This window comes from Betta splendens, chromosome 1 (genome assembly GCF_900634795.4).
Source record: "Betta splendens chromosome 1, fBetSpl5.4, whole genome shotgun sequence".
Classification (NCBI taxonomy): Eukaryota; Metazoa; Chordata; class Actinopteri; order Anabantiformes; family Osphronemidae; genus Betta; species Betta splendens.
Window position 1 is genome coordinate 2,270,521 of NC_040881.3, and position 15,474 is coordinate 2,285,994.

At 48.9% G+C, this 15,474-nt stretch overlaps 1 protein-coding gene across 1 annotated transcript in view; it reads right to left on the minus strand.

The window, feature by feature from the left end:
- Positions 1-1,358: 1,358 nt before the first annotated feature.
- Positions 1,359-15,474, minus strand: part of LOC114867832 (voltage-dependent T-type calcium channel subunit alpha-1I-like) — a 94,637-nt gene continuing 80,521 nt past the window's right edge. The window contains exons 32-42 of the mRNA XM_055507160.1: positions 14,618-14,727; positions 13,582-13,715; positions 12,019-12,089; positions 9,964-10,042; positions 9,751-9,872; positions 8,808-9,257; positions 6,224-6,364; positions 5,470-5,604; positions 4,873-5,038; positions 4,216-4,421; positions 1,359-3,673 (exon numbers count right to left, since the gene is read on the minus strand). Coding sequence (XP_055363135.1) covers positions 3,020-3,673; positions 4,216-4,421; positions 4,873-5,038; positions 5,470-5,604; positions 6,224-6,364; positions 8,808-9,257; positions 9,751-9,872; positions 9,964-10,042; positions 12,019-12,089; positions 13,582-13,715; positions 14,618-14,727 — 2,268 coding nt within the window. The 3' untranslated portion in view covers positions 1,359-3,019. The remainder of the gene's footprint in view (positions 3,674-4,215; positions 4,422-4,872; positions 5,039-5,469; positions 5,605-6,223; positions 6,365-8,807; positions 9,258-9,750; positions 9,873-9,963; positions 10,043-12,018; positions 12,090-13,581; positions 13,716-14,617; positions 14,728-15,474) is intronic.

Sequence of the window (15,474 nt, forward strand, 5' to 3'; positions counted from 1 at the left end):
ACGTGTGAACCCGGCTGTTTACGCGCTGCCTTTGATTTGACACCGGCCCCGGGAGACGTCCAGGTGTTTGTGAGGAGGTGCCTCAGGTGCGGAGCTGCTTTATGCTAATCCTGCACTGGACTAATCCTGGACTGTGGGGAGGCTCTGCAGAGGCTCAAGTAGTCACTTAAAGTGTGCATATGCGCGTCCGTGCAGGAGCTTCATGCATAATGGGATTGGCTGCGACGGCAGCAACTCGCCTCCACAGGAGCCAGCGCGTTTCATGTTGTGTGATCAGAGAGCGGTTGGTGAGTTTGACCCGCTCGCGTTGGGCCCTGCTCAGTCTGTGAACAGCAGGAGCGTCCATGAGCCGCCGTCACCTATGACTGAACCACGTTTCCTCCGTCCATCCCGGAGGCGAGGACCTGGGAGCAGCAGACTGATGCAAAGTGAGCCCGTGTTACGCCACACAGGGAAACCAGCAGCTGTATTAGTCTGCAGATGCTGGTTACAATGATCCAAGGTGATGCATAGTATTAGTGCCTCTCATCTGGAGGAACATTTACATGTCTCAGAAAGCACAGTTTCAGTGCTTTGTTCCCCAGCGTCAGAAAAAGAGCAGAAAATAGAGTCAGAGCTCATTTCTGTTGGGGATTATGTGATGGCACAACTGCGTCAAATATATTTCATTAATGACATTTCTTTCAGAGTTGGCAGCTTCTCGCTGTAATGGCCAAAGCCTGGGTGAGATCAGAGGAGGAAATAAGAGATGAAAGAGGGCGAGTGGCATCAGAGCGAAGGAGTGGAGGCGCTTAATGTGGATTTGAGTGTAACTGAGGGCAGATGAAAAGAGGGGGAGGGGCTGGAGGAGGAAAGGGAGTAATGAGAGGAGAGCAGCTGCATGATTTTCTTACTGTATCCTATGAGTCTGTGTTCACAAGTCGAGTCTGTCCTGTGACCGCCCTCAAACAGTGGAGGCAGCGCTGAGGAAAAGGAGAGGTCCACTCACATACCAGCGACTCAAAGTCCGAGGCCTCATTTGATCACAACAACACAGAAGCTGGAAAACATGTGTCACACTGTGTCAGAACACGAGGCACTGTGATCCTGCAGAGACGTGAGAAGGACTCAGAACAGCTGACATTCAATCAGCTGATGACACAGCTGCTGCTCAGGACGATGCAGACAGAGCGAAGCCCGTGTGCACCTCTCAGGATCTGCAGATCACAAGTACACAACCTGATCCTGCTGCTGCAGCGCACGCACATCTACTGATGTTGGTCCAGGAAGCTCACGCTGTTCCACCCACCGCAGGACAAGAGCCAAGCTGTTCGCACCATGAGAAAGTGTCATTTGATACAACGTCAGAAGTCGGAGGCTGTTGGAAGTCAATTCCACTTTTATATGACACTAGAATGACATTAAACAAAACAAACAGAAATAAACACACATGCATTTTAGGGAAACAGAAAATCAGCTCAGGAAGAATGGAGGAGCAAAAGAGGAAACACATCCGACAATCTGGAAAACACAAGAACATCATCATCCGCTCAGGGAACTTTGAATGTCTGGGACAATTTACTCTAATACATGGATTCATAAATACAGTCTGTTCTCACCATATTGCCTATCTATACGAGTCTCATACATCTAACGGTACATCTACTGTAGCATATTGCATATCTCAAATGGGGGAGGGGCCGTCAATAGTCATTTAATACTCCAGCTTCCCCAGGGAAGAGAGATAATACAGTGAAATGGGATTAGGGAGGAGGGCTGACAACAAACTAGTCAAAGAGATAAACAATGAGGTCGCTTCCATCTCGTCTCACACAGGAAACACCCTGCGGTGCTCTGACACTGACATCATAGAGTGTGTGTGTGTGTGTGTGTGTGTGTGTGTGTGTGTGTAGGTCCACCTGAGAGGTCAACCTGACGTTAGAGTGAAACAACTTGTCACCATTTGTCAAAACACTTGACAAACCACTTACACACATTGTTCAACATAACGCTGGGTGTTTCTTGCTACACTCGAGCAGACCTGAGTCAAATAATCACAAAAAAGAGGATGCAGCGCTCAGACAGCAGCTCGCACACGCGTCGCCTTAGGATCATTTAAAACTGGATGACGCCCGACTGGTTTCTACCGATGCTACGCTAATAACAACACACGACGGTTCAATACACACTGAAACGTGTCCCACGTCCGTTTGATCCTCCGTCACATACTCAGCAGCAGGAACGTATTTGACAGTAATGGATGTACTTTCAGGATAACGTACAGTAGCCATTAGTATTTGGCCCAGGTCTGCACTCAGTACATTTTAGCCCTTTCATGGAGCTGCAGAAGCAGAGTCCACGCTGGAAGTGGCCAAAGCTTTCACTAACAACCCACATGTTTTCTCAGCAGCAGTCACATTTCTGATCCGTTATTAAAGAGGCTCCTTCCTCAAACGGTCCACATTCACACAACTGCAACACATCCACATTAAAACAAACAGAAACCAAACACAACCTCCATGTTCTGTTAGCCATCGCCTCTGCTAATGAGGAAAACAGGTTGTTTGGTGCTACTGTTGGCGATGAGCATTACAAAAAGACAAACTAACTCAACTGTACAAAGTTTCCATGTGGCCACTGCTGCTGTTTTTGCACAAAGGCTGAGGGCACGTTGGCTCGAACAAGCCCTGTCACTGTGTGGAAATGGAATCTTAGCAGTTTGATCTGAATAGCTTTGCTCTAATAATGTTACTGCAGTATTCATGTGGCTCTAATGGCTTTGTGAACAGTGTGAAGCCCAGGCCCTCCCCGGGTCAAACAGCGCTCTCACCTCGGGGACGGCACAACTCACAAGCAGCTGTAATCTTTTGAGGAAGGACTGATCCTAAGCAGCCGGCTCCGAGGGGACACAAGAGACCGGCTAATTCAAAGACAGCGTCAGAACCGGGTTCACAGGACACGTATTAAAGGTCTCTGTTCTGTTCAAGGTCTACAAATGCAAATAATTAAAAAGTCCCACTAAAGAGAGGCAACGAGTGTTTCATCTATTTTTCCTGGAGCTCGCGTCCGTGGGTCGGCTGCTGCTTTTCATGCAGCCTGTGATGTCACTGTCCTCCTCCTCACCCTGCTCCCCCCCCTCGGTCCAGGGGCTGGACACGTAACCATGGGCCTCTACGCCGTAGAAGTGGCGGCCATCTTTGCTCCGGGCTGAGAGGTTGCTGTGGTCCAGTGAGCCCGTGCTGTTGCATTTCTTCACCAGCGGGGTCACCAGGGAGCCTGGGATGAGCAGCGACGTCAACGAGAGGCTGTTCAGGGTTTCGGACAGCTGTTCGGTGCAGAGTGTTTGACGGCTGCCCTCCCCAACCGTCACCGTGCCCACGTCCTCATCGGACGGGTCCATGGAGTCCTGTCTGGGGCACCCGGGGCTGGTGCTGCCACCGCCACAGCTGCTCTGGCATCTCTGGTGTCCCCGCGTGAAAGAAGTGCTGCGTCTCTTCAGCAAAGACTGTCCCTTGTTCTCTGTGCTAGGTCTCTGGGGGTGCGAGGAGTGGCTGGGGATAGGGCACAGAAGGGGCACGGGCACATCGAGGCGCAGGGGTGGAGAGAAGCTGAAGCTGAGTCCCTCCTCCAACGTGGTCTGGAGGCTTCCGTCGGAGCTGCCTGAGGCCAGAGAGGAGTGGCTGTGGGAGAGATGCTGCACATGAGGGGGAAGAAAGAGAGAGGCCACAGTCAGACCAGATGTAAAGCTAATCCCATCAGGGAATAATAATAGTCAGTATCTAAACCCAAGATGCAAAGTAGTTTAAAAAATGATCTAATAAAGTGAGTGATAACATCTTTGTTCGGGTTGAAAGAGATTAAAAAGATGTGTCGAGATAAAGAAGAACAGGAAAAAGGAAGAGAGAGAGAGCAAGAACCAACAATGGTTGTGATTCAGGCTCGAGGCTAATCAGCTGAGTTCAGTTCTATAGGATCACTTTAACTTAACCAAGCAAACAGGTAGAGGAGGGGAACCCGTCTCCATGGTTACAGGATCACAAACTAAAAGTCTCTTCGTTTTCAGGTGTTTCAAGCAAAGAGACGTGGTGTTAAAGTTCAGTATGGGTGTCACTGATTTAGCTACATAATGTAAAGCCTCCAAATCACAAGCTCATCCTACGAAAGCGTTGGAACGCGGATTCTTTTCGGCGCCTGTGCTTCTCATCCATCTAGAAACACAATCACAGTCGTTAATACCGGGGAGCTCGGGGGCTTGTTGGCTCCGGGCGAGCGGAGGGAGGCCCACGAGGCTGGAGAGGCCAACCTGGACGGGCCCCGGTCTCCCGGGCTCACGCCGGCCCCAGGACTGCCCGGATGAGCTGCAGCAGCAGGGTGGAAAAAGTCTGCAGGAAGCTGGAAGAGGGGCGGAGACCCGCCAGCATCAGCGCAGCGACGTCCTGCGTCTGAAACACAGTCAAGAGTCACATTCAGTCTGTTTTCTCCGTCCTATCATAGACCTTCTCACATTCTCAGTTCAAACCCAGCTCCTGTTTCGTAGCATTTCCATTTTACAGACTATTTATACACATTTCCAACCACCCAAGCCGTTTTTTGTGTCTTCATTGACCTCTTTCCTGATCAGGTCGTGACGCTGTGTATTGCTGATCCGTTCCTGAATCGACTCTGCCTGGTGTTGTCTGATTTATCTACTCATACCCATGTCTTCTTCACCAACAGGCTCATCTGTCACTGCTCTAACTGCAGTGTGTGATATAAGATGTGTCCTTGTGAGCCCAAACGTCCGATGACAGGTTCAGTGTCATCGCTGTATGTTGATTTAGACACTTCAGGCTCGACCGCATTCATTTATTAACAGCAACAGGAGACGCGTGACCTCTGTGTATGATCCCGTACCGGAGCAGTTTGCTGCTGTTTCCTGCTCCAGCGAGGGAGGGTTCCACTGAGGACAGACCCCCTCCTCAAACACCTCCCGCGCTTCCTCCTCACTCCCTGAGCTGGACCCCCGGTGGCCCCCCTGGACGGGCAGCTCCTCCAAGCTGTGGGATTCACTGCTGCACCGCTGGAGAAGCAGAGGAACATTAACGGAAGACACAAACAGATGCAGAGGATGATTTCCAGGTGCAGCGATGATCAGTGGAGCAGAAAAGGACAGTATCAGAGTGGAGCCTTTCATTTCCTCTTGTCATAATGGAAATCTGAGCACAATTTGTTTCCAGTTTCAAAGAGCTCCCTTTTCATGTTCCCTCCTTCATCCGTCTATACAAGTCTGATTAAAATTGGATGTGGTAAAAAGAAAGTAACAACAGGCTTCAAAGCTTCACATTGTCCAGATATTGTTGCTGGTTTTAAACTGGATCAAATATAGAGGCCAGTGATGAAACGGGCCAGGTGGATCCGCTGGGAGGGGAACGAGGCACACGCGGAGCTCAAGGCTCCAACCCAACTTTGTCCAGTAGCTACAAGCCTCACGCTGCTGCGTGTGTGTGTTACCTGGTCGTGTGTGACCAGCAGCTGGTAGCTGCTGTGTTCGTCCAGGCTGAGGTCATCAGGCAGCGCCGGAGACGAGGACTTGTCCGACAGCGGCTCCGACATCAGAGACGCCTGCTCCACCTCTGCCAAGCGGATCTGTCCCACAAATCAAACGCACCAGCACAATTTAATGTCGACTACTGTGTTAATGTTACTGCTAGAGACGCACAATCCGCTTCAAGACACATTCAAAGACTTTGTGTATATGTTGTAAGAGAGCAAATAAACATGAGGAACGGCTTTAATACCGAGTGTTGGGGGAGAGATAAGGAATAATGGCTGCATTAGATGTAAATGTTTGCATTCCAGGCAACCTCCATGCATGTCACTATGGTTTATGGCACAGAGAGCAGTGAACGCCCCACAACAGGCTCCTGGGTTCCACAGCTATTACACACACACACAGCTACACACACATCTACATCCACAGCCCAAAGTCCTCATCAGAAAGCAATCACATGCACACACACACACACACACACACACACACACACACACACACACACACACACACACGGAAATGTGCAATCTGCATATACATCAGGATAAACTCTGGGGAAGATGGAATGACTTCAGCTTCCATACGTGACTGATGCGCTCACACACTCAGTGAAAAACAGGGTTTGGAGCCGGAATCGCTGGTTGAAGGAGTGACAGTAACATCAGGTTTCATTCTAACTGGTCTAATTCCAGAACGTGGTCGTGTCCGTCTCACCTCTTGAGGGTGACTCTTGCAGTCCTTGCAGACCGGAGGGGAGCAGTAGTGGTGGAACACTGACCCTGAGAGGTTGTCGATCATGTCCCCTTCCAGCGAGTCTTTGATGAGCAGAGACACACTGTCCAGCCACTGGCTCTCCTGCAACACACGTGGTTAGATCCATGTGCAGCCTCGTGAATCTGTTAGGCAAGTGCTTGAAAAGTCTTAAATAGACACATTTATCAGAAATAATAATAAAATGAAGTAAAACTTTATGTGTGTAATTTCTCCCAGCAGCTCTGAATAACAGGCCACGTGTGAACAGATTCGTGGGGTTGTAAATATTCAGCGGTGCCTCTGTTTTCTCTCAGACAGTATTAGAGTGACCCGACGCTTTGTTTGATTATCAGAGCAGACGGCGGCTCAGTAACCTTCCAAATCACAGCTTCCACTGTGATTAGCTCATTGTTGTCGTAGCTTTAGCATCAATGGCCTAAATTACAGAAAAGGGACCCACTGTGTAATAAGCAGTGATATTCATGTGAGGTTATCAGTAGCTGAGGCCTATTATCACGCATTCAGATGTTTGTCAGTAGAAACTGAACCACGTCGGCGCGTTCCGTCACTCAGCTGCTTCGTTCATGTGGCAGTTTCCACACAAACAAGGCTCGGCTAGATTGGACCGAGATGCTCCAGCTGAAAATCCTCATTAGCTTCTGTGGACTTCAAACGTCTGTTTTGACTTCATCTCGGTTTCAGACTGAGCGAGTTGCGAGCGCATCTTCTGTGACTGCAGTTGTTTTGTGATCCTCCCTTGGAAAGAAAACTCTGGGACAGTGACAATAACGTGCTTCTGTGACATTACAGCGCTACTGAACCCGGTTATTGGAGTAAATAGAAAACTGTTGATATCTTACACATTTGATTCTAACAAAGCCATTTGCTGGCTAATCAGAAGAGCGGTGAAAAGCCTCGTGCATATAGAACGATTAGCCTTTTCATTCCTCCTGTGTTAAAAATACCAGGAGCCTGACAGACAATGAGCTATAAGAACAATGAGACTGTGGCAGATCCTGCCACCCACTCACTCTCTCGCTGCGTCTTCCCACAGTCGGCCTCCGCCTCCACCCATTCATCTGCTGAACAGGATTACGGAGGTTCAGGACGTGGTCCGACTCACGTTTCTGATGCTTTAGCCAAGTTCAGGCCCACACACGCGACCACGGCCGGTGGACTCACGTCAGCGACTGGAGTCAGAGCTGAAGCCCAGTCCAACACAGCTGCACAACTCCCTTTAAAGCGATGCGGGTTTGTGTTTCACACTGCTGCTGATTTAAGGTGTAAACATGACACAGACACAGCTCAGCCACATTCTTGTATTCACTGATGGCCTCCTCTCTCTCTCGCTCCCTCTCTCTCTCTCTTGCTCAGCTGTCATCTTAAATAGGTTCTCCCTTCTCTATTACCCATTTCCCGTTTCTGCTTGTTTTTCCCTTGTGCCTTTGTTTGTTTATTTCCCCCGTTTCCTTCTGTGAGTCTCAGCAAGAGAACGTCTAAAAATACCTGGTCCACAGGTGAAATGATTTCACCGTGGCGCTGGTGTGATTAGACATGACGCTATTTGAGATGCAGCAATCAGGGAGCTGATGACTGAGAGCCTCCAGCGCCGCTGCCCCTCTCAGGGTCCTCTGAGCATGGGGTCTGTGTTTCAGCATGTTCACGCATGTGTCTGCAATAAATCAACATGTATTTGCACAAGTGGACCAGCGCTGTGGCGTGAATACAAACTCCAGGTGCCGCGTCGCCTCACGGACGTGCAGCGCAATCAGCTGCTGGAGTGGAAGTTAAGAAAAGGCCGAAATAACCGCGTTGAAACGTTGATCACGCGTCCAAAGCAATGGCTCTCGCTGGAAAAGTGTCTTCTAATCGTACCTATTAAATGAGTCCTGCAAGTCAAAGCGACCATCTATAAGAATGACGTGTGAAAAAGCACAAAGTAATGAATTAAAGGACAAACATGCGTTTTGATTGATCATATCTGCACCTGAAGTGATTAGTTGTGCAGTTGTTTCAGTTCATTCTTCTGGTAATTCATTGACATTTTTAGATTCAACACTTGGCGGTGACTCAGCCTCTAAGCTGCTACTAAGAAGTGAAACCACTGGTTGTGAGGTGGAGTCAGGAATCACATGCACGATCTTGGTCTTATCGCATTAATGTGACTGATGACTCATGTGTCTGATTTCAGAGGCTGTAAAGCTGTGGGGAGCGTTTTGAGGGGAGATCACCAGCGTCTGACTCATTAGAGTCCCACACAGAGCGGCTGATGGGAACTGACCTCTCCGTGGGATGAGGATGAGGCTGCGAGGGCTTTTGCCTCCGTGCTTTCAGGAGTTGCACTTGATTCAATTGTGAATAAGCATGAATACTAATTTTTCCAATGAATGCAACAAACACAGCTGATCTAAGTTAAATGCTTACAATTGTTCTTAATAGATTTTTTCCATCGTACGAACCTTCAAAAGGCTGTAAATCCACCGGACGTCTGAACGGTAGATGCTGATCAGCTGATCAGCTGATCGCCCCCCACAGAGCCGCTCACCTGAGCAGGAGAGTAGAACCGACAGCGATGCTGATGATGTGCGTGTCCCTCGTGAGCAGCGCCGCCGTCTCGTACCGGCGCCACCGCCGCTGCGCCCGGGCCCCCGGTCGCTCCCGCTGTGATGCCGCCGCACGCGCCTCCACCTCCGGTCATGCCCGCGCCCCCCGCGGCCACCGTGGCCCCGGCGATGGCGCCGATGCCCCCCATCATGCAGCAGAGCCCGCCCTGGGCCAGCTCCAGCTCGATCTCGGCGTCCATCTCCGCATCCTCCTGCGCCTCCTTGTTGGAGTCGTCCAGGTGCTTCATGAGCACGGCCACCACCACGTTGATGAGCACAAACTGAGCCGTGAGCACGAAGGACACGAAGTAGAGCGGGGAGATGAACTGCAGCCCAGTGTGGCAGCCGTAGTCGCTGCCCGGGCGGCCCGGCGGACACTCCCTCAGCGTGTCCTGGGGGTCAGAGGTCAAATGAGGGAGGAAGAAGACCCAGTAACACAGCTACCAGCCTATGGGCTGGAAATCAAAGGACCTAAACGTATGAATGTGAGAATTGAAGGTGAGAACGTGATGAGCAGCGTTTGTGAGGCGACAGATGATCCGCCTTGTTTAACGCTCTGGAATTAAAAGTCGTGTTTCCTTTGATCCGCAGTCAGTCACTGTGTGAGAGTCTAATCAGCCCTGATTTACTATCTGTCAGCTACGGATGCTGATCAAACGTCAAGGGCTCAGGTTGCGCTGATTGCAGCAGCACTTGAGACTGAAGTGTGGATCAAAACGACTCTGAATGTAAATTTCAATCTTGATTCAATTCTCGAGTGCCTGTTTTGTTTTTGTGACATTACTTTCATTCATTTCCTGAATGACAATCGTCCCCTGCTTATTTCCAGCTGATGTGCGCCTCGGTCCAAACAGCAGCAGGCACTGATGTGAATGTGTGACGCACCTTCATGATGCCGTTCCAGTTGTCTCCCGTGGAAACCTGGAAGAGCGTGAGGAAAGCCATGCCGAAGTTCTCGAAGGTGGCGTGGCGACTCATTCCCTCGCAGGGGTAGTCGGCGTTACACACTGATGGAGGGAGGGGGAGGAGCAAAGCAGAGGTCAGGGTTCAGGCCACACAACATCTGGATTCACCTGGATGGTGAGTGCGTGGACTCACCCAGTTCTCCAAACAGCTCCACCCCCAGAGCAGCGTAGATGAAGAAGAGCAGCATGAAGAGCAGGCCCAGATTCCCAACCTGTCACATACAGTAAGAGGCGTGTGGATCTCCTGTGGGAGAGTGTGATCGTCTCACGGATTCCCACCCAGCTGGACGGAAAACCAAGCCTTTTCATGAGATATAAACCTGTTTTGCTTCGTCATGCTTTGTAGGTTCAGCTCCGAGGATTATCGCTCTATTACACGGTTTGGGGGAAATTTACTGACTTTGCAGGAGTGAATCCATCTGTGTGGAGACGTGTTACTAAACTGTAATATTCAATGAAAAAGGGTGAAGACGCCCAGGAAGCAATAGAAGCCGCTAAGCATCAGCATCAGCCACCGACCACGGCAGCGATGGGCTGAATTATATTAGCAAGGCAAATAAACTGAGAGTGAAGAGGTGCAGAGGGGGGTGAGGATGGGGGAGAACGAGGGAGGACCAGGGTGGACGAGGGAGGACGGGGCTGGAGGTGGGGGAGAACAAGGGAGGGAGCTGTTGGAGCAGCCTGATGTCCTGATGTCTGTAGATCCATCAGACCTCCAGCAGCCGCTTGGCGTCCAAGGTGGGAATGAACAGCACCAGGAATCCCACAGTTAAAACTGTGTCCTACCGTTGAACTAAGAGCCACAGCACAAACCAGCAGAATGAGAGAAAACGGCTTAAAGTGGACTGGAGTTTGTCCGAGGCCTCATTTCACCCCCGGTTCATTTGTTTCGACGGGTGCGTAATCGTATTTTCTCCCCAGCATCAGTGAGACAACGCTTCTCCCACAGGCATCAACAGTGATGAAGCAGCTCGCACGCAGCCCTTTAATAACGAGCTGTTTGGAGGCTGCAGCTACGTCAGGTCCATTAGTGGAGTTTTCTACCACTGCCTAACAATAATGTAAAAGAAGCAAGCAACAGTTCAGAGCTTCCTAATGTCTGGAAGCAACAGAAACAGAGCAGTCGCTGCTTCTTTGAATAGACCAGATGATTTATTACAAGCAACAGAAGAAGCCTGGATGAGTAACGACGTCTAAGCTGTTTGCACTGCAAGACGGAAAATACACTTTGTACCTTTTGATCTTGTAACCTTGTAATCGTACATTTTTTTTATCATTTAGCTTCTTTTTTAGCTTAAGTTGTATTTGCAGCTTGATCTGACAAGAAAATGAAGATTCTCTGTTGTTTTTAAAGACATTAAGACGTAATTAGACAAAACAGTCGAGGCTTTGTTGTTTTTGTGCGTCTAAACTTATGGTTTATGTTCCCACTCTCTGCTTCACAGTGAGGTTGCCAGGAAACCGGCAGAGATGCTGCACGGGGACATGAAGGGGTGTCTGCAGAGATTAACGCGGACTGTATTTGCCTCACTGTGGAAAATACTGTGACACATGTCACAGAAGATTCAGAGCCACGAAAGTCACAAAGGACCCTCTGTCAAACCCACAGATACTAAGTCACTAGTTCCTCCAACTAGTGAATCTGAGTTAAGAACAAGTCACATTAATACAAATGAAAAGAGCAAAAAACCAAACAGCAGCTCTCCACCAGGGTTGGACACCCCTGCTCTAATCTGTCCTCATGTCTGGATGCAGTTTCTGCACCACACAGGAAGTGATTAACAGCTGATTGGAGGGAGGTCAACAAACAAAGGTGACAGTGACAGAAGCAAAGCCAGACAGTACAGTCGGCTTTAACGTGACCTCAGTTCACCAGGGAACGGACAGCGTCTTTCCACAAATCCAGGCTTCATATGTGCGATAAGTGAGAAAAGGCTAAAGAACGAAGTTTTCTGGTCAAAGCAACGAGGACAGAACCTTTCAGCTGCTTTTCTCTCATTAACGCAGGAAAAATTTCAAAAGGGAAGTTAACAGAGGGTTTTAACATTGGAGGCATTTTACCATAACCTGAATTCATGAAAGTCATAATTCTTAAGGAGCTCCTGTCCATGTCGGCCATTTATCATTCTCCAGATGCTAATTAACTCCTGTGGGCGTCAGCGATGAGCTGTGAGAGGGAGGCACATACCTGAGGAAGAGCCTGGACCACTGTGTCGAGCAGAGCCCTCATCCCCGTGGCCATTTTCAGCAGCTTCAGCACTGAGGAGAGATCAGAGGGTGAAACAACCACAGCAGCAGCGACTGAATCTAAGTGTGTGTGAAGAAAAAGACAAACAACATCAGGCGGACAGAGGAGGATGATCGAGACAGCGATAGACGAGCTGGGAGATAGCAAAAGATCAATATGTGGAATAGGTTTCCTGACTCCCCATTAGAGACCTACACTGGTCCCAGTGGTCCAATTTCTGGATGAACACGAGCGACGATGTGGGCAGAAAAAAACGCAGCAGCGTTTTACTGAGCAACAGCGAGAAGCAGCCTGAGAGCACGGCCTCCTGGGAAACGGCTGCTCTCAGGATGCTGGTGTGTGAGGCAGCAGTGTGTGACTGTGTGTGACTGTGTGTGACACGTCTCTGCACTGGCCACTTTATTAGGAACACCTGCGGTCTGATTCAATTCACCGCAGCCGCCAGTAAAGCTCCATTTACCAGGTCACACAACTGATAATTATACTATATCATTTTGCTACACAGCTTCAATAATACAGACTATACAGACTGTCATGACTAACACCACTATGTAGAAAACACAACAGCTAGATAAATATCCATCAAATGCCTGTTTGACTCTTGTTTATTAGTGGATTGAAAGGCGAGACGTAATCAGCCTCCCTCGTATTCATTATCAATGCCCCACGTGCCTGTTAATTACCAGCGGCTGCTGTTTAATCTGCATGCTGCCGATGGGCCCACTCTCCGGTCTCTGGGCAGAGCTATAGAAGTCAGAGGGCGACGGCACGAGGGCGCCGATTAAGCAAGATGGATGTAATTATGCCTCACCCTCCTATGAGGGAAGTTAGAGCCTGAAGACGTCGACACCTCTATAATTTGCCCAATAATCAGAACCCGGGTGCCAAAAGAGTCAAGTGAAGTAACGGATGAGCGAGTTTGTCTTTTACCAATAGAAAAACAAAGGAATAAAAGCTACACCTCCATTAAAAATTCATCCTATCCCCAAACTCACAGTTTTTACATAATCATTGAGTCTGACTCACAAAGCGAGTAAAACGTTTATGAGGACATAAATTAGAAAATAGCAGCTCAAACAGTTTGAGAAGCTTAATGGACACTTTCACAGCAGCACCTCCGTCACTCAGCTCACACAAGTTCAAGAAAAGAACTCCCCCCTCATGAATCTCAATTCATTCAGAGCACATCAACACTTCCTGTAGTTAGTTAACAGTTAGTGTGGAGAAAACACTTGTTGAATTCTAACCAGGCCTCAGTCTGAATCTTTGTCCTGATTTTTACTGACAGCAGATTAGAAGCCAAACAAAAAAACCACAAGGTAGAAGCAGAAAACAATATTTACTTTTAACTGATGTAAATGAGTGTTGTGCAGATTATTCAAATTAATGAGGGCAAAAGCACAACAACAAAGCGATGTCAAGAACAGACTGTGCTAATAAATGCAGAACAAAAAGCCTTGGACGGATCTGGGAGGAGAACGGAATGGACCCGTGAAGCTGCACCTCGCGCTATCCTGAGCACCCGCATGATGCGAATGATGGTGGGGTTGATTGGGAGCGAGGCGTTGATCTCGATCTCCTCCAGGGTGATGCCCATCACTGACAGCAGCACGATGGCCAGGTCCAGCTGGTTCCACCTGCAGCAGACACACGGGACGAGGAGCATGTCACAGAAAAGCAGCCGGGTTCGGAAGTTCTCGCTCACGAGGCTCAGGACACATCAATGTCTGTGTTATGCTAATGTGCTGATGAATATTAATGCTCTACATCAACTTTATGCATAATTTGCATGATTCTCCCACAACTGATTTGGCAGAAGAACAGTCCACCAAGTCTGCTCCTGTCATGAATATTTATGCCCAAACCAAAGGAGGCCTTTGAAACTATGAAAACCTACATCTTCACTCATTCCTGTTTCTAGAATCATGAACATCCAGCAGCAGAATAACAGAACAACACAAGCGGAGGCTGGTTGTGACGACAAACAGCTCCACTTCACTGCTGCTAATTCAAATTCACGCTCATCCAATCTGGGTGTTTAAAGGTCAAGAGGTCAACTTACATGTCAAATTATACGGTCAGGGCTCCAAAGTGGGTTCAGCTGCACTTACGCTAACTGGATCTCACTGCATTTACTGTTGTAAATGATACATACTGATCTAAACTGTTTTTTGAAATTCAGGCGAATGTCATTTACTACTAGTTACTGTTACACAAGTAAATGAGATGACACACACAGTTTAGCTAAACATGCAAATGCAGCACCACATAATTAATTATATTAGTATAGCTGTTTATGTTCAAAGGTGGCACTGTAGATACTTGAGGTACTTAATCTAGAAGCACTTATTATCTGTATTTAGTGATCACTTGCAGCCTGTGGTTTGTTCGCCCACAGTTTGTGTGTCTCAGATAATATCTGGTTTCCAGAGGAGCAGAACTATTACAACCATCACTGGGTGTAAAGACACTGAAGGCAACAGATCGGGGTTCAATGATGTACAATGATGTCCCCCCCCCCCCCCATGTCACCACGTACCTGTCCTTAAAGAAGCGCCGAAAGCCGAACGCCACCAGCTTCAGAGTCGCCTCGATCACAAAGGTGGAGGTGAAGAAGTAGTTGCAGTATTTCAGGGCCGTCTCCAGAGACTGAGGGACAAGACGTTCACACAACCTGTGCGTTAACTCACACATGCTGCATGGAAGGACAACTGCCTACGTGGAGGCCGGCGACTGTCTTTTAATAGAAGACAACAGAATTATGTCAGAGTCTGGAGGACGCGTTGTTCTAGCGCTAATGACTCAGACAGAACAGAACCTAATGCTCACAGACGTCCTGTGATTAAACTACAGCAGAAGCACGAATGAACGGACATGGTTAAGATGAAGTCACATGAAATGTCAATTAGGTACATACAGATATGCAAATAACTCCAACGAACCGGTTCATAGCAGACACTTCACTCAAGACTCCATGTGGAGCAAAGCACACATTGTGCAACAATTGTATTAGCATGAAAGGTGTTTTTGATGGCGTGTGGTTCGAAGCCGGCTCCAGTGTGTGTGTGTGTGTGTGTGTGTGTGTGTGTGTGTGTGTGTGTGTGTGTGTGTGTGTGTGTGTGTGTGTATGTGTGTGTGTGTGTGTGTGTGTGGGCTGCAGCTCTGGACGCCGTTGGCAGCTTAGCGTTTGTTGACTTGCTGCGTCGGGAGGAAAAGGTAAAGTAACGCGCGTGTGGGTGGTCTTCTGCACCTCCTGTAGGAGCTGCTAATCTGCTAGCGCAGCCTTAGCGCCTTAGCTAGCGCAGGCTAAGCTAGGAGCAATGAGCTGCAGGAAGGGGTTGCACTGGACTGGGCGTGAGAACCGCTCCGGGTCAGAACCTGGAACTGCTCGCTAAT